We start from the raw sequence: 27,409 nt of genomic DNA, 5'->3' as shown, positions 1-27,409 counted from the left end.
GAGCTTTCTATTGGTGGTATTTGATCACCTCTACGGTTTTTATTTTTTGTGCTATAAACAAAAATAGAGCGACAATTTTGAAAAAAATTCAATATTTTTTACTTTTTGCTATAATAAATATCCCCCAAAAATATATAAAAAAAAATGTTTTCCTCAGTTTCGGCCGATACGTATTCTTCTACATATTTTTGGTAAAAGAAATCACAATAAGCGTTTATCGGTTGGTTTGCGCAAAATGTATAGCGTTTACAAAATAGGGGATAGTTTTATTGCATTTTTATTAAAAAAAAATGTTTTACTACTAATGGCGGCGATCAGCGATTTTTTTCGTGACTGCGACATTATGGCGGACACTTCGGACAATTTTGACTCATTTTTGGGACCATTGTCATTTTGACAGCAAAAAATGCATTTAAAATGCATTCTTTATTGTGGAAATGACAGTTGCAGTTTGGGAGTGAACCACAGGGGGCGCTGAAGGGGTTATGTTTCACCTAGGGCAGTGGTGTCCAAACTGCGGACCGGGGGCCGAATGTGGCCCTTTGCTTTCCTTTATCTGGCCCTTGAAGCATATCCCTCCCATTGATATGAGACAGTATTCTGACAATTTACATCAACAGTGGGACACCATTTCTCCCACTGATACCAACAATGAGGCACTATTCTTCCCACTAATACCAAATGTGGCAATGTTTATTTCCATTGATGCCAGGAACATTTCCACTTCTGCTGGCCACAGTCCGGCCCCCCAAAGGTCTGAAGGGCAATAAACTGGCCCCTTGTTTCAAAAGTTTGGAGACCCCTGACCTAGGGTGTGCTTACAACTGTAGGGGGGTGTGGCTGTAGGAGTGATGTCATCGATTGTGTCTCCCTATAAAGGGAATGACACAATCGATGCAGCCGTCACAGTGGAGCACGGGGAAGCAGTGTTTACATACGGCTCTCCCCGTTCTTCAGTTCCAGGGACCGATCGCGGGACCCCAGCGGCGATCGGGTCCGCGGGTCCCGGAGCTTCGGACCGGGTCGTGGGCAGCTGGGTAGATGTACAGGACGTGCCGGTACGTCCATCTGCCCAGCCGTGCCATTCTGCCGACGTATATCGGCGTGCAGCGGTCCTTAAGTGGTTAATGAGACGCCTCGAAGCCCGACCCACGTACAAGACAGAGGATTCCAGACCGATCGGCGATTACTACAGCTTACCGTGTCGTGTCCTTATAAATCATGCTCCTGAAGAACAGAGTCTACATGTCAAGCCGAGTTTTCCTTTTTATGGACTGTAAGGACTGATTCGTTTCCAGGTGTAAGAAAGAGATCAAGTTTCATCGAGGGACACATGGGAGCATATGACTAATATTATGAAGATGTATTTAATATGTATTGTCATAGTGTCTCCCAGTGTTAGTTCTCCCGCAACCTGCTCTAAAGAGCTGACTGGGGCAGACTGACACTGGTTGAGACCCGTCTGGTAGTGGAAAAACGTCTTAGGCCCCTTTCACAATGAGGAGTTGCCCAGCATTCTCAATGTGAAAGCCTGAGGGCTTTTACACTGAGGCGATGCGCTGGCAGGAGAGAAAAAAAATCTTCTGCAAGCAGCATCTTTGGAGCGGTGAGAGGAGCGGTGTGTATACCGCTCCTTCACATTGCTTTTACATCACTTCCTGTTAACTTCTTCTTGTGATGGCGACATCACTTCCTGGGAAGATTTTGATAAAAAGGATCGAGGCTGACTGGGCTAGGCAGTGATGCTGGGATGCTGAGATGCTGAACATAGCAGTGCGGTGATGCCTGGTTTTGGATGAATGGGAAATTGAATGAATGGTAAGTGAATTTTTAGCTTAAAGTGGAGGTTCCCCCTAAAAAAAATTCTAACAATACATTGAGAAGGCTGATTACACTGCGGGTATGCTGGGGTTTTTTTTTCCGTACATACCTCGATATCGCCGTTTCATCCCTCGGCTTCCGGGTATGATTCTAACGGGGCTGTGCATACCTAGTTGATTGACGTTCCTCCGACCGACGCATACTTGATGTCACGACTTTCCGAAAGAAGACTCTATACGGCGCCTGCGCAATGACGTTCGGCTTCTGTCGGAAAGTCGTGACGCGCAGTATGCACCGGTCGGAGGAACGTTAATCAACTAGGTCCAGCAAGAATCATACCCGGAAGCCGAGGGATGAAACGGCGATAACGAGGTATGTACGAAAAAAAAAAAAAAAAAAACCCAGCATACCCGCAGTGTAATCAGTCTTCTCAATGTATTGTTAGAAATTTTTTTTAGGGGGAACCACCCCTTTAACCACTTAAGGACCAGCCCATGTACATATACGTCCACAATATGGCACGTACAGGCACATGGGCGTATAGGTACGTCCTCGCCTATTAGCGGGTGGGGGGTCCGATCGGGACCCCCCCCCGCTACATGCGGAGGTCGGGTCCGCTCGGGGAGCGATCCGGGACCACGGCGCGGCTATTTGTTTATAGCCGCTCCGTCGCGATCGCTCCCCGGAGCTGAAGAACGAGGAGAGCCGTGTGTAAACACGGCTTCCCCGTCCTTCACTATGGCGGCGCATCGATCGCGTCATTCCCTTTATAGGGAAGACACGATCGATGACGTCATTCCTACAGCCACACCCCCAAACAGTTGTAAACACATACTAGGTGCACCCTAACTCCTACAGCGCCACCTGTGGTTAACTCCCAAACTGCAACTGTCATTTTCACAGCAAAAAATGCATTTAAATTGCATTTTTTGCTGTGAAAATGACAATGGTCCCAAAAATGTGTCAAAATTGTCCGAAGTGTCCGCCATAATGTCGCAGTCACGAAAAAAATTGCTGATCGCCGCCATTAGTAGTAAAAAAAAAATAAAAAATAAAAATGCAATAAAACTATCCCCTATTTTGTAAACACTATAAATTTTGCGCAAACCAATCGATAAACGCTTATTGCGATTTTTTTTACTAAAAATAGGTAGAAGAATACGTATCGGCCTAAACTGAGGAAAAAAAATGTTTTTATATATGTTTTTGGGGGATATTTATTACAGCAAAAAGTAAAAAATATTGCTTTTTTTTCAAAATTGTCGCTCTATTTTTGTTTATAGCGCAAAAACTAAAAACCGCAGATGTGATCAAATACCACCAAAAGAAAGCTCTATTTGTGGGGAAAAAAGGACGCCAATTTTGTTTGGGAGCCACGTCGCACGACCGCGCAATTGTCTGTTAAAGCGACGCAGTCCCGAACTGTAAAAACACCTTGGGTCTTTAGGCTGCATATTGGTCCGGGGCTTAAGTGGTTAAGATGCATTATTGCATTAAGACGAAGTGTGTGCTTAATAGCACAAGGAGAAATAGCTGTGTATTCTGTGTACAGCCAGATATCTCCATATCACGCCTCATTAATGCCTATCAGTGCTGCTTTGTTAGTGCCACCTCATCAGTGCTGCCTTGTCAGTGCCGTTTTATTGGTGCCCATCAGCACAGCCTATCAGTAGTGCCTCATCAGTGCAGCCAACAGTGCTGCCTTGTCAGTGCCCATCAGGACAGCCTATCAGTGCTGCCTTGTTAGGCTTCATTCACATCTATGCGTCAGCGGCGTACGGCGTACGCGGCGTATTTTGCCGCGAGTGTGTATCTTTTTTTTTTTTTTTCAGATTCTTCCCATTGCTGTCAATGGGCGAACGCCAATGTCGCCTGAAAAAAAGGGTCCGGGACTTTTTTTCAGGCGACAGGCGTCTATGAGATGTGAACCATCTCCATAGACAGCAATGGGAATTCTCCCCTCTAGCGGCAGAAGCGTCTGGCGTCGGGCGTTTTGTCGCATAGATGTGAATGGAGCCTTAGTGCCGCATCATCAAGGCAGCCTTGTTAGTGCCGCCTCATCAGTGCCCATCAGTACAGCCTTGTCAGTGCTGCTTTATCAGTGCCCATCAGTACAGCCTATCAGTGCTGCCTTGTTAGTGCAGCCTCATCAGTGCAACCTATCAGTGATGCATTTTTAGTGCATTTCAGTGAAGAAGAAAAATTGCTGTAACAGAAACTAAGAAAAACTTTTTTTTTTTTTTTTTTTTTACAATTTTGGTAATTTTTCATTTATTTAGCAAAAAATAAACCCCAGTGGTGATTAAATACTGGCAAAAGAAAGCTGTATTTGTGTGAAAATAATGTCATATGTGTAAAGTGTTGTATGACCGCACAATTGTTATTGAAAGTGTGACAGCGCTGAAAGCTAAAAACTGGCCTGGGCAGGAAGGGGGTAAAAGTGCCTGGTATTAAAGTGGTTAAAAAAAAAAAAAAAAAACGTTTAGCCTAAAGTGTACTAAAATCTACTGATGGTTTCATCCATGTTTACTCATAGAAAATGACTTTATTTCCTGCACCACAATGAACAGCGCATTCTGTGTAGTCCCCGATAAATGGAAAGGACGGTTTTATCACGTAGTTAGTACACACAATGAGCGGACAGTCACCAGCCTGCACAACACACAGGGCTCTCCCAACCTAACGAGGCTCCGCCCACTCCCAAGCCACTGTGGGAATAGAACGTACGAGTCATGTGACTGCCGGGGGATGGCTCCGCCTCGGACGCGCTGGTTGCCCGGGCTATGGTTGCTGGGGCCTCCTGGATACGCTCACCCGAGTTCCTTCTGCCGTTTGCTCCGCACACCGGGAGAGTCGGGCTGTGTGACGTCACGTGTGGGCGGTGATGTGCATTGTTTGTAGTCAATGAATGGTATGATTGGATGGAGGGGGGCTGTGTGAGTTGTTCTGGTTCCTGGGATTACCTGATGGGAGAGGGGCACAGGGAGGATGCTGGAGATGCTCTGCTGTCATATCCTCCTATTCTAGTGTATAGGATTATCAGGTTAGATCTTCCCACTTCTTTGCTCTTCTATTAGATTGTATAACTTTCGTTTCTTGTTCTTCCTATTAGGATCCAGTCAGCTATCCTAGAAGCCAAGGATCATGTCACCTAGAGAGGTATGTGATCACTGTCATCTCTGATTTCTACAATGAAAATCCATACCTGTGTGGCCAGCATAAAGAAGGCTTATTTTATCCAGTCTGTGTACCTTTGGGGAAATTTCTCTTCACTTCCTGTCCCAGGTTTGCAACAGGAAGTTAGGGGAATACATCTTAAAGCGGTGGTTCACCCTAAATAACAAGTTTCTACCATTAAATCCAGCATACTAGCGTGAGCTACAGTATGCCTTTATTTTATTTTTTGGCGCCGTACTCACAGTTTAATCCCGTAGTGAAGTTTCAGACTCCCGCGGGGAATGGGCGTTCCTATGCAGAGGGAAGATGATTGACGGCCGGCTATGGCGCGTCACGCTTCCCGAAAATAGCCGGAGTAGGTCTCGGCTCTCCACGGCGCTATACGGCGCCTGCGCACAGACTAGGAGCTGACTGCGCAGGCGCCGTGAGGAGCCAAGTCCTATTTCGGCTATTTTCGGGAAGCGTGACGCGCCATAGCCGGCCGTCAATCATGTTCCCCTCTGCATAGGAACGCCCATTTGCCGCGGGGAGTCTGAAACTTCACTACGGGATTAAACTGTGAGTACGGCGCCAAAAAATAAAATAAAGGCATACTGTAGCTCGCGCTAGTATGCTGGATGGCATGCTAGAAAAAAAAAATGTTTTTTAGGGTGAACCCCCGCTTTAACCACTTGATGATTTACCCCCCCCCCCCACACTTTTTGACCAGGCCATTTTTGTGATACAGCACAGTGTTATTTTATCTGACAATTGTGCGGTCAGGCAACGCTGCACCCAAATAAAATAGATGTCCGTTTTTTCCCCACAAATATTGGTTTCTTTTTCATGGTATGTGATCACCTCTGCGGTTTATATCTTTTGCGCCATAAACAAAAAAGACAGACAATTTTGAAAAAAACAAAAACAATGGGCTAGATTCAGGTAGCTGCCCCCCTTCTTACGGCGGCGCAGCGTATCGTATTTACGCTACGCCGCCGCAACTTACAGGAGCAAGTGCAGTATTCACAAAGCACTTGCTCCGTAAGTTGCGGCGGCGTAGCGTAAATGGGGCCGGCGTAAGCCCACGTAATTCAAATGTGGAAGGGGGGGCGTGTTTTATGCTAATATGTGATGACCTGAAGTGTTTTACGAACAGCGCATGCGCCGTCCGTGTACATATCCCAGTGTGCATTGCTCCAAATTACATCGCAAGGACGTCATTGGTTTCGACGTGAACGTAAATTACATCCAGCCCTATTCGCGAACGACTTGCGAAAACGACGCAAAAAATCCAAATTTCGAAGCGGGAACGACATCAATACTTAACATTGCGCCACCTAATAGCAGGTGCAACGTTACGCCGGAAAAGCCTTACGCAAACCGCGTAAAAAACTACCGCCGGGCGCACGTACGTACGTTTGTGAATCGGCGTAACTAGGTAATTTGCATACTCTACGCCGAAAACGCCACCTAGCGGCCAGCGTGAGAATGCACCCTAAGATACGACAGCGTAAGAGACTTATGCCAGTCGTATCTTAGGCTAATGTCGGCGTATCTTGCTTTCTGAATACAGAAAGAAGATACGCCGGCGCAGCTTTGAATTTATGCGGCGTATCTATGGATACGCCGGCGTAAATCGTTGCTGAATCTAGCCCAACATTTTTTTACTTTCTGCTATAAAACACATAAAAAAAAAAAAAAAATTTCTTCATCAATTTATGCCAATATGCATTCTGCGTTTGGTAAAAAAATAATTGAATTTCCTGGGCGGCCGCAGTAACAATGTCCCGCCTCCTGTGGTATGTCACACTGATTCAATGTTCTGGTATTGGATCAGTGTGCCATCTATCACAGGAGGCAGGGCATTGCTGTGGCCGCTCTGGACAATTCAGCTCCGAGACACAGGGAGAACGCCACTCTGCGTGAGGAGAGAGGGGAGGATGCATGACACCCCTGCAATGGGCAGCACCCGGGGAAGACCCCGCCCCCTTTTCGGTGCCATTATCGGCACATTTTCTTTTTCTGCTGTTTTCAGACGATATTTCAGTGCACCACTACTAGGTTGTGCTTACTCACTGTGAGGGAGATGCTTTGACTAGGGGAAGGCAGAAACACAGGATCAACCTTCCCTTCTGACAGAACAACAATCTGCCTTGTTTACATAGGCAGATTGTCGTTCTGCCTGTGTAATCGGTGGGCTCCCGCTGTGTGTGTGTGATCATAGCGGGAGTGGGTCATCAGCACCCCAGAAGTGTCAGATTACGGACTAGGTCCATGATCTTGCACAGAGCGACCGCCCTGCCGCAGTAAATGTACAATGGGTGGCCGCAAGTGGTTAAGCAGGCGTCCCCATTATGAGGTTTCTCCTTACCTCTTGTTCTGATGACAACTCTGAAATGTTGGATTTTCCCTTAATCTTTTTATCTGTGACAGTTGTCATCAGTACCAATAGAGGGGTGACATGGACATCAATAAAACAGAATTTCTGGCCTTTTCCAACTCTATACGAAAAGTATTTTTTTTCTAGAGATACATTTTAAGTCCTGTGTCAGTAGGCGAGACATGCATCCCTGTACCAGGGTCTTTGAAGTGGAACTCCAGTCAAAACTTCTGTTTTACTTGTGTCAGAGTGGAATTTTCCCTTTACGTCTTTATAGTAAACAATTTCCTTAAACTCCAAAATGAATCCATACAAATCCACTACTTACCGGTAATTACCCTTTTACTAGTTTTCATGAAATGACCATGGTTTTCTGTCTCCTTGCTCATTAGTTGCAGGCATGCATACTGCTCTATGCACACTACAAATCCCATAGTACATAGTCCCTGGTCCATCTTGAGAGTGAGCAAGAGAAGGTGGTTATGTTCCTACATCCTCTTCCTCTAACGGGAATTTAGATCACAGCAGCAAAAAATAAAAAACTTCAGGAGTATGCAGTTGAATTGTAGTGGTCAGGAGTATGTATTATACAGCCCAGAATGCAGTAGTCAGAAAGTTCAGGGCTCAGGAGTGCATATATCAGAGAGTGCAGGGCTCAGGAGTGCATATACCAGATGCAGGGCTCAGGATTGTGCAATGCAGAGAGTGCAGGGCTCAGGATTGTGCAATGCAGAGGGTACAGGGCCAGGGTGTGCAATGCAGAGGGTGCAGGGCCCAGGGGTGTGCAATGCAGAGAGTACCGGGCCCAGGAGTGTATAACACAGGGAGGTTGAATTACTAAAGACTAATATACTGTGCACTACAAGTGCAGTTGCACTAGATCTGAGGGGAAGCTCTGAAATGAGGGAAAGCTCTGCTGATTTCTATCATCCAATCACAGCAGCAAAACAAAAATTCAGGAGTATGCAGTTGAATTGTAGTGTTCAGAAGTATGTATTATACAGCCCAGAATGCAGTAGTCAGAAAGTACAAGGCTCAGGAGTGGATATATCAGAGAGTGCAAGGCTCAGGAGTGGATATATCGGAGAGCGCAGGGCTCAGGAGTGGATATATCGGAGAGCGCAGGGCTCAGGAGTGGATATATCGGAGAGCGCAGGGCTCAGGAGTGGATATATCGGAGAGCGCAGGGCTCAGGAGTGGATATATCGGAGAGCGCAGGGCTCAGGAGTGGATATATCAGAGAGTGCAGGGCTCAGGAGTGGATATATCGGAGAGCGCAGGGCTCAGGAGTGGATATATCGGAGAGCTCAGGAGTGCATATACCAGATAGTGCAGGGCTCAGGAGTGCATATACCAGAGTGTGCAGGGCCCAGGGGTGTGTAATGCAGGGAGTACCGGGCCCAGGAGTGTATAACACAGGGAGGTTGAATTAGTAAAGACTAATATACTGTGCACTACAAGTGCAGTTGCGCTAGATCTGAGGGGAAGCTCTGAAATGAGGGAAATCTCTGCTGATTTCTATCATCCAGTCATTTGCAATGCTCAGACCTGTCAGAGCTCCGCTCTCTTCTATGGGGCATTGGATGAAAACGGACCGCTAGTCCATTTTCATCCGATCCGCCAGACCAGGGATCCTCAAACTACGGCCCTCCAGCTGTTGTAGAGCTTTACATCCCATGAGGCATTGTAACACACTGACATTCACAGACATGACTAGGCATGATGGGAATTGTAGTTCCTGAACAACTAGAGGGCCGTAGTTTGAAGACCCATGCGCCAGACGGATGGAAAATGGGGTTTCCATCCGTCTTTTATTTAGCAGAGTGGATCAGATGTCAGCAGACATGTCACCGCTGACATCCGTCGCTCCATAAAGGTGAATGGAGCGTCTGTTCAGGGTCGCCTGAAAAACTGACGGGCGGAACCTGAATGATCCGTATGTGTGAAAGGGGCCTTAAAGTGAGACTAAAGCCTCGTACACATGATCGGATTTTCCAACAACAAATGTGTGATGGCAGGGTTTGGTCGGAAAATCCGACCGTTTGTACGCTCCATCGGACAAATGTTTTATAGCATGCTTTAAAACTGTCCGACAACAAATGTGTGATGTCGATTATCCAATCGTGTACACACGAGTCCATCGAAAAAAAATCTAAATTACAAACATGCATCCTTTGATGAAGGCTTCTTAGCCGAAACACGTCAGTGTATAGCCTGTACCCATGTAACCAATAAAGGACTTTTATTCAAGAGCATCTGAGTTGCCAGCCCTTTTTGATTCAACAAACACGCATGCTCCAAACCAATGCTAACCATAACACAACATTAGCAGAAGTTGCCCAAAGGGTGGCGGTAAAGAGCTGAAAAACCACGTAGTTTCGTTTATGTTGGCTGAAAAAGTTCTGTCTGTATGCAGAACAAGTTCACGGCCAGTTACCTTCTGAGCAAAATTGCTTTGTCCGATGGAATTCCGATCGTGTGTACGAGGCTTTAATCTATTGATTTAACCGTTTCAAAAAAGAGTGCTGGGAATGTAACTGTCACATTGGATGTGCTCTCAACTAAACTGTCCAACCATCCAATGGCTGAGGTCATAACTGATAACATGTGCAGCACCGTGGCAGTAGAAGATCAGAGGCCAGGATGGCAGCTTCTTTGGCTGAAAACCATAGGAGGGTTTAGTTCCTCTTTAAATCCCACAACTATAACTTTATTTTTATTTTATTTTTAAACCATTCTTATCCCTTTGCAGTGATGCACCCTTCTGTGCGAAATGAAGATGTGCTCTGAATGATCAGTCTGAACACCATCCACACAGTACCATTGTAATCCAGGAACTGAGCTTCTACCAAGAATAGTAGGTCTGTCCTCGCCATGGAGCTACAACTAAACCGCGTGGATTATTTACAGGTACAACACTAAATAATCCTCGTTACACTGTTGTCAAGGAGAAGCTAGGGGAGTACAGCATTATTCCTTACTTAAAGTGGCTTTAATCCATAACAGACTGGATAGCAGTTTAAAAGCATGATTAGGTCCCACTGTGCAGGGATGAGCAGACATGTCTGCTGTTTATTGTACGGTGGCAAGAAAAAGTATGTGAACCCATTGGCATTAACTGTTTTTCCGCACTAATTTGATCCGATTCTCATCTAAGTCGCAACAATCGATAACCTAAAATGTGGAGAGTACAACATTTGGTGCAGCTGCTCATTGTAGAAAATCGGCTTCTGACTTCAGATTCTTCAGTTAACTTTTGACGACAAAGGAAATCTGGAAGGTGATTGGTTTCTCTGCAGAGCTGCATCAGATTTTGCACTCTCCAGTTTTAGTAAATCAGCCCCAAAGTGCTTAACCACTTCCATACCGGGCCTATTTTGGCACTTCTCTCCTACATGCATTAATCATAATTTTTTTTGTTAGAAAATTACTCAGAACCCCCAAACACTATATATGTTTTTTTAGCAGACACCCTAGGGAATAAAATGTCGGCCATTGCAACTTTTTATCTCGCACAGTATTTGCGCAATCATTTTTCAAACGCCTTTTTTTGGGGGAAAAAACGGTTTTGTGAATTAAAAAATAACAAAACAGTAAAGTTAGCCCAATTTTTTTGTATAATGTGAAAGATGAAGTTACGCCAAGTAAATAGATACCTAACATGTCACGCTTTAAAATTGCGCACACTCATGGAATGGTGCCAAACATCAGTACTTAAAAATCTCCATAGGCGTCGCTTATTTTTTTTTTTTACAAGTTACAAATTTAGAGTTACAAATTTAGAGTTACAGAGTAGGTCTAGTGCTAGAATTGTTGCTGGCGCTCTAACGCACGCGGCGATACCTCACATGTGTGGTTTGAACGGCGTTTACATATGTGGGCTATACCGCATGAAAAATCATGCCCTGTAGTGTTCAGTGTGAAAGCCCGAAGGCTTTCACATTGAAGCGGTGCGCTAGCAGGAGCGCACCAAAAGTCCTGCTAGCCGCATCTTTACCGCGGTATAGGAGCGGTGTGTTCACCGCGCCTTCCCATTGAAATCAATGGGAAAGCGCGGTAATACCGCCCGCAACGCGGGCGGTATTAACCCTTTTTCGGCCGCTAGCGGGGGTTAAAACCTCACCGCTAGCGCCCGAATATCGCGGTAAATACGACGGTATAGCAGCGCTACAAATAGCGCGGCTATACCGTCACCGCGGCTGCACGCCTCAATGTGAAAGCAGCCTAAGTGCACTTCCTTGTGTCTCCTGTAACCCAGAATCAGCCTGGAGCAGGTTAATGCCCGCTGTCAGCTGATGTCACAGAGCTGGTCCAGACTCTGGAAGGATCCTAACAATAATGTCAGGATCCGCCCAGATGCCCGACCAGCAGCTGGCTCGGGACACCACTGAGAGTCTGATCCGTTGCTATCTCCCCTCCCCCCAGGCCTAGCGCTCCAGTGAGTGCTGGAGGGGCAGATCAGAGAGCAGTGACTGACAATCACTGCTCTTTTCTCAGAGCAGACTGAGAACTGATTGATCAGGGGCCATGTGATTGCTCAGTTCTTGGGCTTTGAGCCAGCGGAGAACAGCTGCATCATCAGTCCGATGCTGCTGCAGGGAGGTAAGTATTTGTGCTTGTTCTTTTACTATTCCGACACTACTTTTATTGATTGGTAATCTGCATTATATAACATTTTTGCTTTTGGGTTTAAATACCCTTTTTGAGAATAAGGTTCCCCTTTTTGCTGTTAAAGGGCACTCCACTAGGTCAAGCATATGTTTCTCAGATTTGTAAGGTTGCCACCTAGTGTTGTGCTTACACATTTGCTAAATTTTACCAGATGGATTTTCAGGCCTCATCTGATGCCAGCTTCAGCCATAAGGTTGCCCAGGTTAACCTTTGGGCTCTATCGAATCTCCCCTGTAAAATTTTGCTTACCTGTGAGCATGTTGGCGTTTTGTTTGCTATGTTTCTCCAATTTTAGGCCTGCGTTGGGCCTTCCCTAGGCCTCTGACTATATACCCTGTGTTCCCTAATTAATATTTCTCTTATCGTCCATGGACGGACACAGCTCCTTAAATATTGACAAGTGGGTTATGTTCCTGTTCACAGGAGAGGACTAGGCAGAAACATGTTAGATAATTAAATACATGTTATTTTAACAGAGTTGAACAGCCCCGCCCAGGGGGTGGTCCCTCCAGACATAACCCCCCTTCCTGCAGTATGCAGCCTCAGTTTCGTTCTGCATAGCAAAGGAGAAGGACGTATGGCTCCCTTTAGGCCCAGCGCCCTGAGGAGACTTTTTTTTTTTTTTTTTTTTTAAGAATCTTCTATCAACTGTGGGCTGAGAGACAGGCTGGATATATAGATCCTTGTAGTCTACTCAGTCTGGCCAGCGAGCGTGAGCACACCTTTGCAAAGAGGCTGGGTCTGCCATGACATACCCCATGACTCCTGGGTTATCCGGTGAGCTTTCCGCTCCAAGGTCCACATATGACTGGGCTGTGGTGTTGTCTCACTCACAGTGGACCGGGCCAACAGCTACCTCCGTTGCAGTTGTAGGTCTGTCAGGAATGCGTCAGTGAGTCTTCGCTTGGACGGGTAAGTTCAGTCCTTCCCGCTTAGGTGGGTTGGTACGGCTGGGCATTCCTGGGGTACGGGGGCCCTCTTATCCTCCCTTCCCCATTTCCCTCTGCTGCATTGCTAACATTGCCGCTGTCGGGGGGGCCTTACTGAGGGGACTGTGCTGCGTCTGGCCTGCATTTTCTGTGCTGGGGGTACTTTTACTGTGGGGGTTTTTTAAATTTTTAGCCTAAGATGGGATTTCCCTGTTTAAATGTAGCGTTTTGGCGGCGCCGGTGCCATTTTTTGTGTGGTTTTAATTACAATGAAAACTCCCATTGGCGGTCATTTTGTCGTAGCCGCACTATGGCGCAGCTTATATTGCGGTCAGGCCATTTTACTGTGGCCGTGTTCTGAACGCTTGGTAGCCATCTTTGATGAGTCTTGGCCTCTAGTGCTGGTTCCTACGGCGCACACAGGTCTCTTCACAGATACCTCACGTTTTTTTCCCTCTCCACACACTGTGTACTAAGGGCGGCGGCGCTGTGCAGTCTCCTCTTGTGTGAGTCCCCTGGGTAACCCCCTGGTCAGCGCAGCAAGAGGGTGGGTTTCAGTATAGCCTGAATAGGGCCCTAGGAGCTTGTGTTTTTTGGAGTCAGTATCTGGGTTCTTCTTCCCCAAACGTGCCTGAGGTGGCAGCTGGTGCTAGCACCTGGGATTCCCACAGACACTTTGTTGTTAGTCCTGGACACTTTTGTTGCCAGGGTGGGAGCAGAGTGCGGACGTAAGGGGGGTAAAAAGTGCCCACTATCCCCTGGGGAATGCTCTGTATCAGACCAGGACCTAGCTGCGACTCAGGTTCCCGGTTCTGTTTTATCTGGAGCCATGGACCAGGTACATGACAAGGCACTTGTTGGTGCGCTTCTCACTACTGTAAGGGACTCCCTTAAACTGGATAGTGCAGCTGGGCTTCCGCTGAGGGCTCTGTCTTTTTTGGGTCACACAAATCAGACCACTCTGTGCAGGTTTTTTCCTTATGTGCCCTTCTTTGATAATTTCATAGATGCGGAATGGGAAAAGCCGCAGAAGGCTGTTGCAGTCCCTCACCGCCTGGCGGTTCGGTACCCCTTTGGAGGAGAGCCTTTTTAAAAAAAAAAAAAAAAAAAAAGGTGGGCTTCTCCTCTGGGGGTAAACCCTCCGGTTCCCAGGGTGTATGCTCACTCTCCCTATTGCAGGAACCCCTGCTTGTATGGATCTAACTGATTGGAGATCCGAAGCACTGACCCGTTCCATGTTTACCATGCTGGAGTCTGCCTTGCGGCCTATTGGGGCCCCTACTCTGGGGTCTCAGTCACTCATTGAGTGAGCATTTTGCACCAAACTGTGGAGGAGCGCAGGCTCTCTCTCGAAGTTGTTGGGCTAGCAGACCAGCTGGTCCAGGGCCTTGTATGTGTCTGGGATGCTTCACTGGATGCCGTGCCCTAGATATCCAGGGCTTCTGTTTAAGAGATTGTTTTATGCTGCTTCCTCTGGTTGGAATGCTGGTCTGCTGACCTGGCCTCTAACATATGCCTTGGCGGATTTATCCTTCAAGGGTGGGAGGCCTTTTGGGTCCCCGCTGGATGACATTATCAAGGATGTCACTGGAGGGAAGAGCACTCTCCTTCCTCAGTCCTCCAGGGGGAAGGAGCCCCGCTGTCGGCCGGGTCCTTTCCTTTCCCACGCCAAAGCGGTATTTTCGTCAGTCAGGGTCCGCGGGCAAACCCACCCAGGCCGACTAAGGCTCCGCTGGGGGAAATTAAACGCCCCTGGGTGCGTAAGCCGAACACGCCAGCACCCAAACCCGCCAATGTATGTAGCCTTCCCCCACCCGTCTCGGGGTGGGAGGTCAGCTTTGCAGGTTCACAGCTAGGTGCACCTCCCTGCTCTCCGACCAGTGGGTCTGCGAGGGGGTCTCTTCGGAGTACTAGATGGGGTTCCTTCCTATCCACCGAACAGGTTTTGTCCCTCGTGTCTCCCTCTCCTTCCGGTTCGTCGGTCTGCCCTGGGGCAGTGTGGGACTTGTCATGTTGTGGGGTAAGTTTACCTGTCCTGCAGGACAAGAGGTTTCAGGGTTTCTATTCGAATCTGTTCTTAGCGAAGATGGACTGGGTCCGTTCGATTTTGGGCTTCAAGCCCTACATGCCCTTGTGAACTTTGGGTAGTTCCACATGGAATCCAGGTGGTAGCTGCGCTCCATCCGGGGGACTTTCCAGCTTTCCTTGGACATCAAGGACGCTTGCATGCATGTCCCATTTTGTGCAAGTCACAGAGTTTTCTGTGCTTTGCGATGAGGGAGGACCACTGTCAGTTTGTGGCCCTTCCTTTTGATCTGGCGTCGGCACCAAGAGTTTTAACCAGGGAGCTCGCACTTTTCCTAGCTTCGCTTGACCTGCGAGGCTTTGCCATTGTGGCTACTTAGATCTTTTTCTGAGAGCAGTTTCTGGCTCATAATTGGTGGATGTGTCTGTAGCCATTCAGACCCTCCGAGAACTCGGGTGGGTGTTAAACATTTTGGAGTTGGTCCTGGTCCCAACTCGGCATTTGGAGTACCTAGGGTTGACCCGGACTCCTCGCTGGCGAAGGTCTTTCTTCCCCTGGGGAAATTGCAGACTCTTCAGTCTGCAGTGAAGGCATTGGCATCACGCAATCGGTCATCTCTCCGTTTTGCATGCAAGTTTTGGGCCTGTTGGTAGCCTCCTTCGAGGCGGTGCTGTATGCCCAGTTCCACACTTGTGTCTTCCTGAGGGAAATACTGTCCGAGTGGTACAAATCTCTTTTCTCTGGATCATCCAGATTCAGGTGCGCCACCTGGTCGGAGTCTTTCTGAATTGGTGGCTGAGATCCCAGACTCTTCGGTCCGGGAGGTCGTTTCTTCCCTTCCAGTGGACGGTGATTACGGACGCCAGCCTCACGGGTTGAGGGGGGCGCCTGGGGGGTCCAGTCGGCTCAGGGTCGCTGGACTCCTACGGCCACACCACCCTGAATGCGACCGATCTTGTCTGATCTCAGTAGCTAACCAGGGTCGTGGCAGAACGCGGAGATGTGAACCAAACCTAAAGGAAATCGGACCACAAAAGTTGTATAGTGTGTATGGGCTCTAAGTGTAATTTCTGTCTGCTGCTTCGTTCCTCTGCCATCAGCGTCAATCACTTCTGACAATTTTTCCTGACAAAAGAAAAAAAATGGTGACGGGAGGGATCGGCAGCTGATTGACAGCCTTGGCTCTGTTCCTGTGAGATGTGTGCAGAGGGGCGTGTCCCTTCCCTCCAATTGGCTATCGGAGCTCTCCTCACATCTCTGTAATGCATGCACATTTTTCAATTGGTTTTATCTATTTACAAAACATTCCTAGTACAGAAAAGTACCTGTATTTCTTTAAAATTCAGTCTGCTTCTAACTTTCTATTTGGGCTGATTACTTGACTACGCAGTGCTTTTTCTGTGGTGACATCCCAACCAGCATTGTCAGCCCTAACTAAGCTCCCAGTGGCTGTCTGTAAATAGTTTTACGATGTCATAGTGAGAAATGACAGCTGTATATGAGTAATGAAAGTAAAAAGGACTGAGATGTGCTTTCAAAGGGGTGAGGGGGGTTTCAACTTGTATTTGGACAATGAGTAGACCAACCAATTTAAACATAATGCCTAGCAATAGGGGGGGGGGGGGCACAGTCATGTTCTTTGTGTTACTAAAAAGCACATGCTTGTTCTTCCCACCTTTTTTTGTTTTGGGATGGAAGTAGGCAGCTTCCGCTCCACAGTTCTACAGAAATATGTGAGACCTCTTCAGTGTAGCACCCAAGGGTCTCTGTTCTTTTGGGCAAGAGTGATTGAAACGTTCCCCAACAAGCAAGGAGAGATGGTCACCTTAGTAAACGTGTTCATTGTTTATAGCTAGTAACTTCAGTGATTGCCAATTTTAGAACCATATCTTGCGGCAAAATATATTTTGAAGTTGGACAAGCCATTGCAATTTCTCATCTTTCTTGTATATTTCAACAGGTGGGGGTTACCTCACAGAAAACTATGAGATTGCTTCCAGCATCTGGACGAAGAGCAACTCAAAAGGTTGGTATACCTGCATCTAGATTTCATCAACTTCTTCTTATGCAACTCTAAACCGCTTGTGCCCATTTTTAATCATTCCAATCTACTGTTGGCTAGGTGGTTGTTGGAGATCAAGATGGGGTTGTAACCTGCTTTGGTATCAAGAAAAGTGAAGCAGTGGTAAGAATATATTTTTTCAAGTATGTGCCGCATAATTGGTAAAAATAATGGCTTTTTTTCTCTATCATCTATTGAAGGACACAGGATTTTTAGACAACTGGCTTATACTGAGGATTAGACGCTAGTAAACAAAAACGAACCCCTCCCATGACCAGCATACATTAGTTTATTGTTAGTGCATTATATTTCTGCTGGGGTTGTGTTTGTACCTCATGGGGGTCTAGCACCTTATCAGTTCCTGTCATTGCTGCTTTGCATTTGCAGTCATGCCATTGTCTTCTTGGCGCACAGTCTTCTCATGCATGCAGTAACTCTCTGGAAGTGAAGGTGAGAAGGCAGTTTTGTTTAAGCATCTTGTTACCGCTTACTAAAACGTATGTCCTCCGTACCCCCTTCTGTACCCTCTCTGCCCTTTTCTGTGCCTTTTATCCTAACTGCGGAAGTTTTCTTATTATAGTTATTCGTTTTCCATTGTAGAAATCTTTTTGGCTCAACTTAGGCAGGTAATGACTACCACTAATCATAGAGGTCATGAACAGCAGGCTATGCCTTCTCCTGCTATATCTGAGGATTCAGGGGCTTCTTTTAAAGAGGAGTTGCACCAATATAAAAGTCTAGCTGCTGACTTTTATTAATCAAACACACTCACCTGTCCCAGCGATGCAGGCGTACGAAGCCCCGCTCGTCTCCTTCTCCTCTCTGTGGCGCCGGCATTGTGACTGTGGGCGCCCAGCTGCGGCTTTACAGCCGGGCACGCACTGCGCATGTGCGCGCCGTGATTGGCCGGGCAATTATCTTGGACCTGTGACGTGTCCCAGATGATTGCCGAGAGAGAGGGGGGAGAGGTGAACTTCCTTCCGGCGCAAAAGTGCCTCGGGAGGAAGGAGCTGGAAGCCTCTAAAAAGAGGGTACCCCCCCCCAAAAAAAATTACATGTCAGGGGGTCCCCTTCCCTTAAAGCGGAAGTTCCATTTTTGGGTGGAACTCCGCTTTAATTGCTACTGACACATTGGTGGATGACCTTCTATCCAGCTATGAAACACTGGTCTTTAGCTGAGGATCTCTGAGTGGACTTGCAGGCCGTTGCTATCACTTCCAGTGAAGGATTTTGTGTTCTGTTTGATAAATGTGATGCAAACAATACTGAAACTAGATGGTCAACCTGTTGCGTTCTCTAGCTCCATTTGAGGCCTTGGCTCATACAAACCATGCCAGTCTGTTACGTGTTCTCTCACCACCCCTTATTTCATAAGTTTACAGTTGCTGGCTTTAATGGCATGGCATCGCACGTGGAAACACCTCCTGCCCACAGTTTTTAAAAATGATACGAAAACGTATCATTACATACCCATCTTCCACAAGTTATGTCTTCAGCTCTCCGCTGGATCCTTTCGCTACTAATTTCTGGGCTTTCCCATCAGCTTCTCTTCTGCACCTTAAGTATTTATCAAAATGCTAGCTTTGCTTCCAGGTCTGCTATAATTTGGGGGTCTGCTAGGTTTTGAGGCATTCCAGTGATGAGGTACCTGAATGACCTTCTGCTTTTGGAAGCAACCCTTTCTGGCTTTGGCATACATTTCAGTTGCAGTAAAGACCAGCTTGTTGAGATTGGACTTGTTTTTTTGGTTTTTTTTCCTGCGTTCATTCCTCCTGTAGGCAGTGTTATATCCCAGTTGTCTACAAATTCTGTTTCCCTTAGTTGCTTTTGTGATGAGCATAACGTTCCTATTTTTTATTTATTTTTTCCCTAGCCTGTATTCAAGACTTTGCCAGGACAGAAGATATCCAGATTAGATCTTGGAGGTGCCCTTGGAACTGTACAAGAGAAGATATTTGTATCAGCCGGGTCTGAAGTTCGTGGATTTACAAAAAGAGGGAAGCAGTTTCTGTCATTTGAAACCAATCTAACAGAAAGCATTCGAGCAATGTAAGTAGTGTGGTCTTTTGTTTAATTGTGTTTATTTTCGTTTTGTTAATGATCCAATAGTGACTTAAAGGGGTTGTAAAGGTACAATTTTCCTAAATAGCTTCCTTTACCTTAGTGCAGTCCTCCTTCACTTACCTCATCCTTCCATTTTGCTTTTAAATGTCCTTATTTCTTCTGAGAAATCCTCACTTCCTGTTCTTCTGTCTGTAACTACACACCGTAATGCGAGGATTTCTCCCTGGTGTGGAGTGTCGTGCTCGCCCCCTCCTTTGGACTACAGGAGAGCCAGGATGCCCACTAACACACAGCTCCTTTCTCTATTTGCAACATAGAGAGCGTCCTGACTTTCCTGTAGTCCAAGGGAGGGGGCGAGCACGACGCTCCACACCAGGGAGAAAGCCTTGCATTACTGTGTGGAGTTACATACAGAAGAACAGGAAGTGAGGATTTCTCAGAAGGATTTTAAAAGCAAAATCGATTGATGAGGTAAGTGAAGGAGGACTGGAAAATGAAGGTAAAGGAAGCTATTTAGGAAAAAAAAAATTGTACCTTTACAACCCCTTTAAAATTGTATACAATCTCAGGATCATATTATGTGTCTCCTTATGTATGTCTTGCATTACTCTCTTAGCTGTAAGAACACCTCCCACGGCCTGAAATCTAAGTAGAACGAAAGTTGGAAAAATAAAAATTGCAAACAAGGTAGGCTCTTTATTGCAGAAAAGACATGCAATGTCTCTTCTGCAATAAAATACACTTGCCAGTCTCGCATGCACAGCTCCTTTTACACTCCAGCCACTGCCGAAAGACCAGCCCCTAGAGGAAGCCAGGGAGAAAGTATTGGTGAGGGACCTCCTGGGCATCGGACCTTTAAATTTAGAGGTTAGTATTACTGCCTTTATTTTAACTTTAAGTTAAAAAGGACCCAAACTGGAAAAGCAAAGGGCAAATAGCATGTCTCTTCTGCAATAAACAGCCTGCCTGCTCACAATAAAAAAAATGGGCTTTAGTTCTGCTTTAACAGCCAATCTGTCCAGCAAAGTTGCAGATAGCAGCCGGGAGGAGTTGCGAGCTGCGATTTCTCTCTCCTCCCTGTACACAGGATCGCTGTCGTATTCAAATGTACAGAGTTTGATTACCGCCCCCTATCTTCACCCCACACTGCTTCTGTCCAGGAAGCGGCAATTGTGGGTGGGGGGTGGTAATCAAGCCCTGAACAGCTGGAGTTGAGGGGGGGGTGTGTTAGGAGGCAGGATTTGAGGTGGAGATTTATGCTAGGATGGGGGATTTGGGGGTTGGGAATAGAGGGGATTTGTGCTAGGAGTGGGGATTTGGGAGCAGGGAGTTTCTGCTAGGGGGGGGGGGGATTTGCCATATACAGACTACATTTTAGGGCTTGTTCACACCAGGTGCAATGCAATAATGCGTGCAAAATTGCGCGTTTCCCCATACCACACAAAAATTCTTAATGACACCGACATGCTTCTATCAAATTTGCGTACATTCGTGCCTGCTAAATCTCATGGTACTGCAGTGCCATGTATTTTGGTGCTGTGCAATTTTAAACATCATGCCGACACCTTTTTTTCATCTTTCGCACACATGAGCAGCCTATTAAAAAATGTGGTGTGTGCGGGAAAAGGCGCGCTAGCACAAGCGCACCTCCTGGTGTGAACAAACCCTCAGACTGGCGTGCCCCGTGATTGTGTACAGTTGTAAAGTGTGCCTTGAATGAAAAAAAGGTTGAAAAACACTGCCCTGGTTCACACTGCTGCTACTTTGAAATCGCGCCACTTTACTTGAAGTAGCGCAATTTCAAAGTAGCAAGGTCAGCGCGATTTCAGGTGCTGCTTGATAGACATTTGTGTGGCTTCATACACAGATGTCTATTGAAATCGCACCTCAAATCGGCAAAAGTAGTGCAGGAACTACTTTTGCAAATCGGCGCGGCGCCGCAAAATCGGTGTCGCATCGATTGGAACAGTGCCATTGCCACCAATAGGCTGCGACTTGTCATGCGGTTTGATCTCTCAAATCGCATGACAAATCGCTCCAATGTGAACCTTAACCAAACAAGAAAATGTGGCTTTTCATATTGAGTATCTGCTGTGTTTTAAATATCTAGTTTGTATTTTGGTTGTGATATTTAAGGCAGATTGAAGAATATGTTTATGATTCACTGTTTATGCTGTCTTTTTCTAGGCACATATCTGGTTCTGATCTTTTTTTATGTGCAAGTTATATTTACAACCACTATTGTGATTGCAAAGACCAACATTACTATTTGTCCGGGGATAAAATTAGTGATATACTTTGTCTACCAGTAGAAAAGTTGGAGCGAATCGCCCCTATACTAGCGTGCCAGGACCGAGTGCTTCGTATTTTAGAGGTAAGGTGTTTTTTTTTTTGTTTTTTTTATTATTTTAACTTCTTGTGCTCCTTTCACTGCAACTCCTAGACTTGCTTGTATAACTAGATGCCTTAAAACACATAGAATGTTCACCTGATCTGACTGGTTACCATCAGGAAAGGCTAAGAACATCTGTTGAGTTTGGACTCCTGTCCTTGTCTACCTTGAAGGAGATTTAGGCCCCTTTCACATTGGAGCGGGAGCCGCGGTGGCGGTATAGCGCCGCTAAAAATAGCGGCGCTATACCGCCGGGTTTGCCGCGGGAATCAGCCGATAGCGGTGCGGTATTAACCCCGCTAGCGGCCGATAAAGGGTTAATACCGCCCGCAATGCGCCTCTGCAGAGGCGCTTTGCGGGCGGTATTGCCTCGGTTTCCTATTGTTTTAAATGGGAAGGAGCGGTATACATGCCGCTCCTCTCGCCGCTCCAAAGATGCTGCTGACAGGAGATTTTTTTCTCTCCCGCCAGCGCATCGCCTCAGTGTGAAAGCCCTCGGGCTTTCACATTGAGTAGGCAGTGAAGGAGTTTTTCAGGCGGTATAGCAGCGCTATTTTTAGCGCTGTACCACCTGAAAAACTCCTCAGTGTGAAAGGGGTCTAATGCCGGCCATACATGGAGCAAATTTATTTCCCGCAACCATGGGTTGCAGGAAAGAAATTCACTCGATTCACCCATCAATACAGACCAGTGATGCAGGAACCCCCTCCTGCCGGGGCCATTGTCTTCTCCCAGCGGGGCGAAAAACTGTCCTCGCCGGGAGAAGACTGTGATTATTGCTAATGGCTATAACAGCTGATAGCAATCATCACAAGTAAAACCCAGCATGCAGGTTGTACCCAAGTTAATTAATTGATTGACTTTGTTCATTCAGTCTACCCATACACGGGAAAAAATCTCAGCCGGTTCCTGCTGAAAAGGCCAGGATTCAAACTATGTATGGCTGGCCTGAGTGTTCGTTTTTGTCACAGCAGGCTGAACAAAATAAATCTGATAGATTCTTTCATTCATGTTAACAGTATTGAGGGCCGAAACACCTGCTGTGGTAGCTGTTCCAACAGCCAGGCTGTAAGAATACCTGAACAGTTCTTGCATCTGCTTTGATGCAGGTGGTGTTTAACCAACAATTTTCCACCTGGTTCCTTATTGCCATTTCACATTGAATCAGGCAAAATTTGAGCTGTGGCTGCCACTGTCTGGTACAACTGGTTCCACAAAAGTTGACTGAATAGTTGACTTTTTGTTGAGCCCAGGATACTGAAAGCAGCACCCACAGCTAAATGACATTATGATTGGCTGAAATTCTAATGCCGCGTACACACGATCGGTCAAACCGATGAGAACGGTCTGATGGACCGTTTTCATCGGTTAACCGATGAAGCTGACTGATGGTCAGTCGTGCCTACACACCATCGGTTAAAAAACCGATCGTGTCAGAACGCGGTGACGTAAAACAACGACGTGCTGGAAAAAAACGAAGTTCAATGCTTCCAAGCATGCGTCGACTTGATTCTGAGCATGCCTGGATTTTTGGTTAAATTTTTAAAACCAGATTGCTTTTTTTTTTTTTAACCTATGGATAAATAACCGATGGGGCCCACACATGATCGGTTTGGTCCGATGAAAACGGTCCATCAGACCATTCTCATTGGTTTGACCGATCGTGTGTATGGCAGCCTTAAGACAGGAAGTAGATGGAAAGCTCACCACCACAAAGCAATAGTTAAAGTGGTTGTAAACCCATATAGAAAAAAAAACTGCAAGACAAAGGGATAATTAGCTAGTATGCATCACATACTAGCATATTATGAAATACAGTGGAACCTTGTTTAACGAGTAACGCGGTTAACAAGCGTTTTTGAAAGACGAGTAGCTTTTTTTTTTTTTATTATTATGATTAGGTTTGCGAGTGTCTTGCAAAACGAGCAGAATTCAAGCTAATGGGGTGTGCAGTACCACATTTGGCCAGAGGTGCGGGGGGGCACCGGTGACACTCCAAGCCTTTTCAAGTTTAGCCGAGCTGTCCCCGAGTTATTGCACATGCGGTATTGCATGCAATAGAAGTCAATGCGGAACTAATTGTTTTCAAGTACTTTGATATGCGAGTGCTTTGGATTACAAGCATTCTCCTGGAACGGATGATCCTCGTAATCCAAGGTTCCACTGTACTTGCCTTAGAGCGAAGCTGTTGCAGCGGTCCCCGTACACCACTGTGACCAGCGACATTTCTCCAAGTGTTATTTCTGGGTTTGCAGGCTCTGGCACTGTGATTGGCTAGAGCCGCGATGACGTCACGGCACAGGTCCTTTAGAAACGGCTCCGATGACTTTGGCACAAGCGTATATGGTAAATATCTCCTAAACCGTGCAGATTCAGGAGATATTTACAGTACCTACAGGTAAGCCTTATAGGCTTACCTGTAGGTACAAGTAGTATAACGGGGTTTACAACCACTTTAAACATAAAAACATAGAGTGACGGCAGAAAAAAGTGGTCCATCGAGACTGCTCAATTATTTTATTAATATAATATTTTTTGTTTTGTAATTTTTTTGGAATTCCCGCCAACAGGGACAGATTCTCAAAAAAAGCGCCTATCTATAGGCGGGCGTAGCGTATCTCAGATACACTACGCCGCCGTAACTTCGTGAGGCAGGTCCCGTATTCTCAAAGAACTTGCGACCAAAGTTACGGCGGCGTAGTGTAACTGTGCCGGCGTAAGCCCGCGTAATTCAAAGTAGGGGGCGTGTTTTATGTTAATGTATCGTGACCCAACGTGATTGACGTTTTTAACGAACGGCGCATGCTCAGTATCACGTCGAATTTTCAAATTAAATTACGCCTGCTCAATGCCTAGTCGATGTGAACGTAACTTTCATCCAGCCCCATTCACGGACGACTTACGCAAACGACGTAAAACACAACGCTGTTCGTACGTTTCCGACGTCCATACCTAACATAACTTACCCCTGCTTTATGAGGGATAACTTTACGCCGGCGTATGTCTTCCGTAAACGACGTATCTTGCTACGCCGGGCGCACGTACGTTTGTGAATCGGCGTATCTAGCTCATTGGCATATTTGACGCGGAAATCTACGGAAGCGCCACCTAGCGGCCAGCGTAAATATGCAACTAAGATACGACGGTGTAAGCGACTTGCACCGCTCGTATCTTAGCCAAATTTAAACCGTAACTGATTGTAAGAATCAGCCGCATAGATACGACGGCTCTCATTCCGACTTACGACGGCGTACATGGTGCTACGCCGTCGTAAGTCCTTTGAGAATCTGGGACATAGACTGCAAAAAATGCTTTTATAGTAGAATGGGAAAAGGTCATAAGATCTTTTTTATTTCCTTCTATGTTGCCAGAAAAGGATAGGTGGTTTATAGAAATTCCCATCAGCCAGTTCAGTTTAAGTTTTTGTAGTCTTCCTAATGCAAACTGATGGAAGTTGGTTTCTGATTGGCTGCTATTTACTACTGTGTCATTGTGTCAGCCCTGGTTTTACACAGGATAGTCATACAAGTTTAGGATCAGGCATGCTTTGTACTAATTCAACACAGGCAGGATTGAGGGAACGAAAAATGTAAATGTGGTAAAAGTGTAGAATACGCTGCTTTATAAGTACTGCATTTTAAATGGGGAAAAGACCGATTTGCACATTATAATACCAGTTGAAAGATGTGATTCTTTCCTAAGCCTTGGTTCACACCAGTGCAACTTGACAGTTCAAAGTTGGATTAGAAATCGCACCCCATCCGCGGTAATGGAACTGTTCAAATTGCTGTGACTCTGAAAAAGCTTCCTGCACTATTTCTATGAGATTTCAGTCCATCTTGCATTAGAACTGCACAATTAATCGTTAAAAAATTGTGATCTCGATTCAACCCCCCTCATGATCTCTATGCAGAATTTCCAGATTTCTTCATGTAACAAGTATAGCGGGTTCTCTGCTCACTAAGGCTGGGTTCACACTACGGTTTTCCCGTCCGTCAGCCGCATACGATTGTGCGTTTTCCATTGACATTAATGTTAAAGGAAAACGTATGCGGTTGCCATACTGTTTTAAAAACGACCGCAAAACCGTGGTTGAACACGGTTTTGCGTACGTTTTAAAAAACGTTTTGCCAGCAAATCGTACGCACCCGGATGCATCTGAGTGCATACGATTTGCAATGCATTGTCTATCTATACGTTTTCCCGTCCGTGCCCGTACGTTTTCAATACTGAAATCGTATGCGGCTGACGGACGGGAAAACCGTAGTGTGAACCCAGCCTAAGCTGTCAAAAGGAAAAGTTTATCACAGATTGTCTGCACTAGTAGATAACTATAAACACTTTTTTTGTTCTTGGATCAAAGAGATGAACTTCGGTGTGTAGATGAGGGCAGTTTAACCATTTTAAAAGTAAATCTTTTTCTGGCACGTGTTTCTTGCAAAGTTTAAATCTCTTTTTTTTTTGCTAGAACCCCCAAACATATATTGTATATATTCTCTCTATATCTAGATCGAGATATCTCTCTCTATATTATGTATATGTGTGTGTGTGTGTGTATGTATGTATGTATGTATTTGTGTGTATGTATATGTATATATATATATATATATATATATATATATATATATATATATATATATATATATATATATATATATATATTAGGGCTGTGCGTTAAACGCGATATTAACGGCGTTAACGCAAACCCATGTTAACGCCGTCAATATTTTTATCGCGCGATTAACACAGGAGCCCTCGGGGTGGACATGCAGAGTGTGCAGCGGCGCGGCTTACCTTCTCGCTGGATTCACAGGCAAGTTACTCACCTTGTCCCTGGATCCAGCGATGCCACCCCGCTGTGTGATCGAGCGGGTCCTCCTTGCTTGGCGGGTCCTCCTTGCTTGGCGGGTCCTCCTTGCTCGGCGGGTCCTCCTTGCTCGGCGGGTCCTCCTCGCTCGATTCACAGTGCCTGTGTGCCGCCGAGCTCCGTTCCCTGCGACGTTACGACGCACGGGAGCGGAGAACGGCACCAAATTAAAAAAAGTAAACACACACAATACACACAGTATACTGTAATCTTATAGATTACAGTACTGTATGTAAAAAATACACACCCCCCTTGTCCCTAGTGGTCTGCCCTGTGTCCTACATGTACTTTTATAAAATAAAAACTATTCTTTCTGCCTGAAAAACTGTAGATTGTCCAAAAGTGTCCCTTTATGTCAAAAATGGTTTTAGATCAGCTAGAAAACAGCGATAATAAATTATAATCACTTGCAGAATTGTGCGATATTTGTGGGGAAATTCGTCATAAATTAGATAGATTAATCATAAGTTAACTATGACATTAATGCGATTAATCGCGATTAAAAATTTTAATCGTTTGACAGCACTAATATATATATATATATAATTTTAGCAGCGATCCTAGGGAATAAAATGGAGATTGTTACAATATTTTATTTCACACTGTGTTTGTGCAGCAGTCTTTCAAACTTTTTTTTTTAGAGGAAAAAATACAATTCAATTAATAAAAAATAAAAAAAATAAGCAGTAAAGTTAGCCCAATTTTTTATTTTTTATTTTTTTGTATAATGTGAAAGATGATGTTACGCCACGAGAATCGTGGTCTTTATTCTAAGCAAAAAAATTGTGATTCTCATTTTATCCGGAATCGTGCAGCTCTAACTTGCATTGACATTTGTTAAATGAAGTCACACAGATATCAGCAAGCTGCACATGAAATCGCAATGTTTTGAAGGCGCGCTGAAGTAGCGTGACTTAAAAACCGCACTGGTGTGAACCAGGGCTTAGTATTTGGTCTAGCTCAAGAAAGAGATACTTGATGGCAAATGTTAAAACCAAATTCAATTCAATTCTGGGCAATGTTACTCTGTTATGTAATGTA

At 45.7% G+C, this 27,409-nt stretch overlaps 1 protein-coding gene across 3 annotated transcripts in view; it reads left to right on the top strand.

Moving 5' to 3' along the window:
- Nucleotides 1-1,799: 1,799 nt before the first annotated feature.
- Nucleotides 1,800-27,409, top strand: part of BBS7 (Bardet-Biedl syndrome 7) — a 63,379-nt gene continuing 37,769 nt past the window's right edge. The window contains exons 1-7 of one of the 3 annotated variants that reach the window (XM_040330362.1): nucleotides 1,800-1,818; nucleotides 4,934-4,980; nucleotides 10,110-10,267; nucleotides 16,944-17,009; nucleotides 17,106-17,168; nucleotides 18,919-19,094; nucleotides 21,297-21,483. In XM_040330362.1, the coding sequence (XP_040186296.1) occupies nucleotides 10,232-10,267; nucleotides 16,944-17,009; nucleotides 17,106-17,168; nucleotides 18,919-19,094; nucleotides 21,297-21,483 (528 nt within the window). In that variant the 5' untranslated portion in view covers nucleotides 1,800-1,818; nucleotides 4,934-4,980; nucleotides 10,110-10,231. The other 2 variants (XM_040330348.1, XM_040330355.1) reach the window with 2 other exon arrangements.

This window comes from Rana temporaria, chromosome 1, assembly GCF_905171775.1.
Source record: "Rana temporaria chromosome 1, aRanTem1.1, whole genome shotgun sequence".
In the NCBI taxonomy this organism is placed as follows: domain Eukaryota; kingdom Metazoa; phylum Chordata; class Amphibia; order Anura; family Ranidae; genus Rana; species Rana temporaria.
This window is presented reverse-complemented; position numbering and strand designations above follow the sequence as displayed.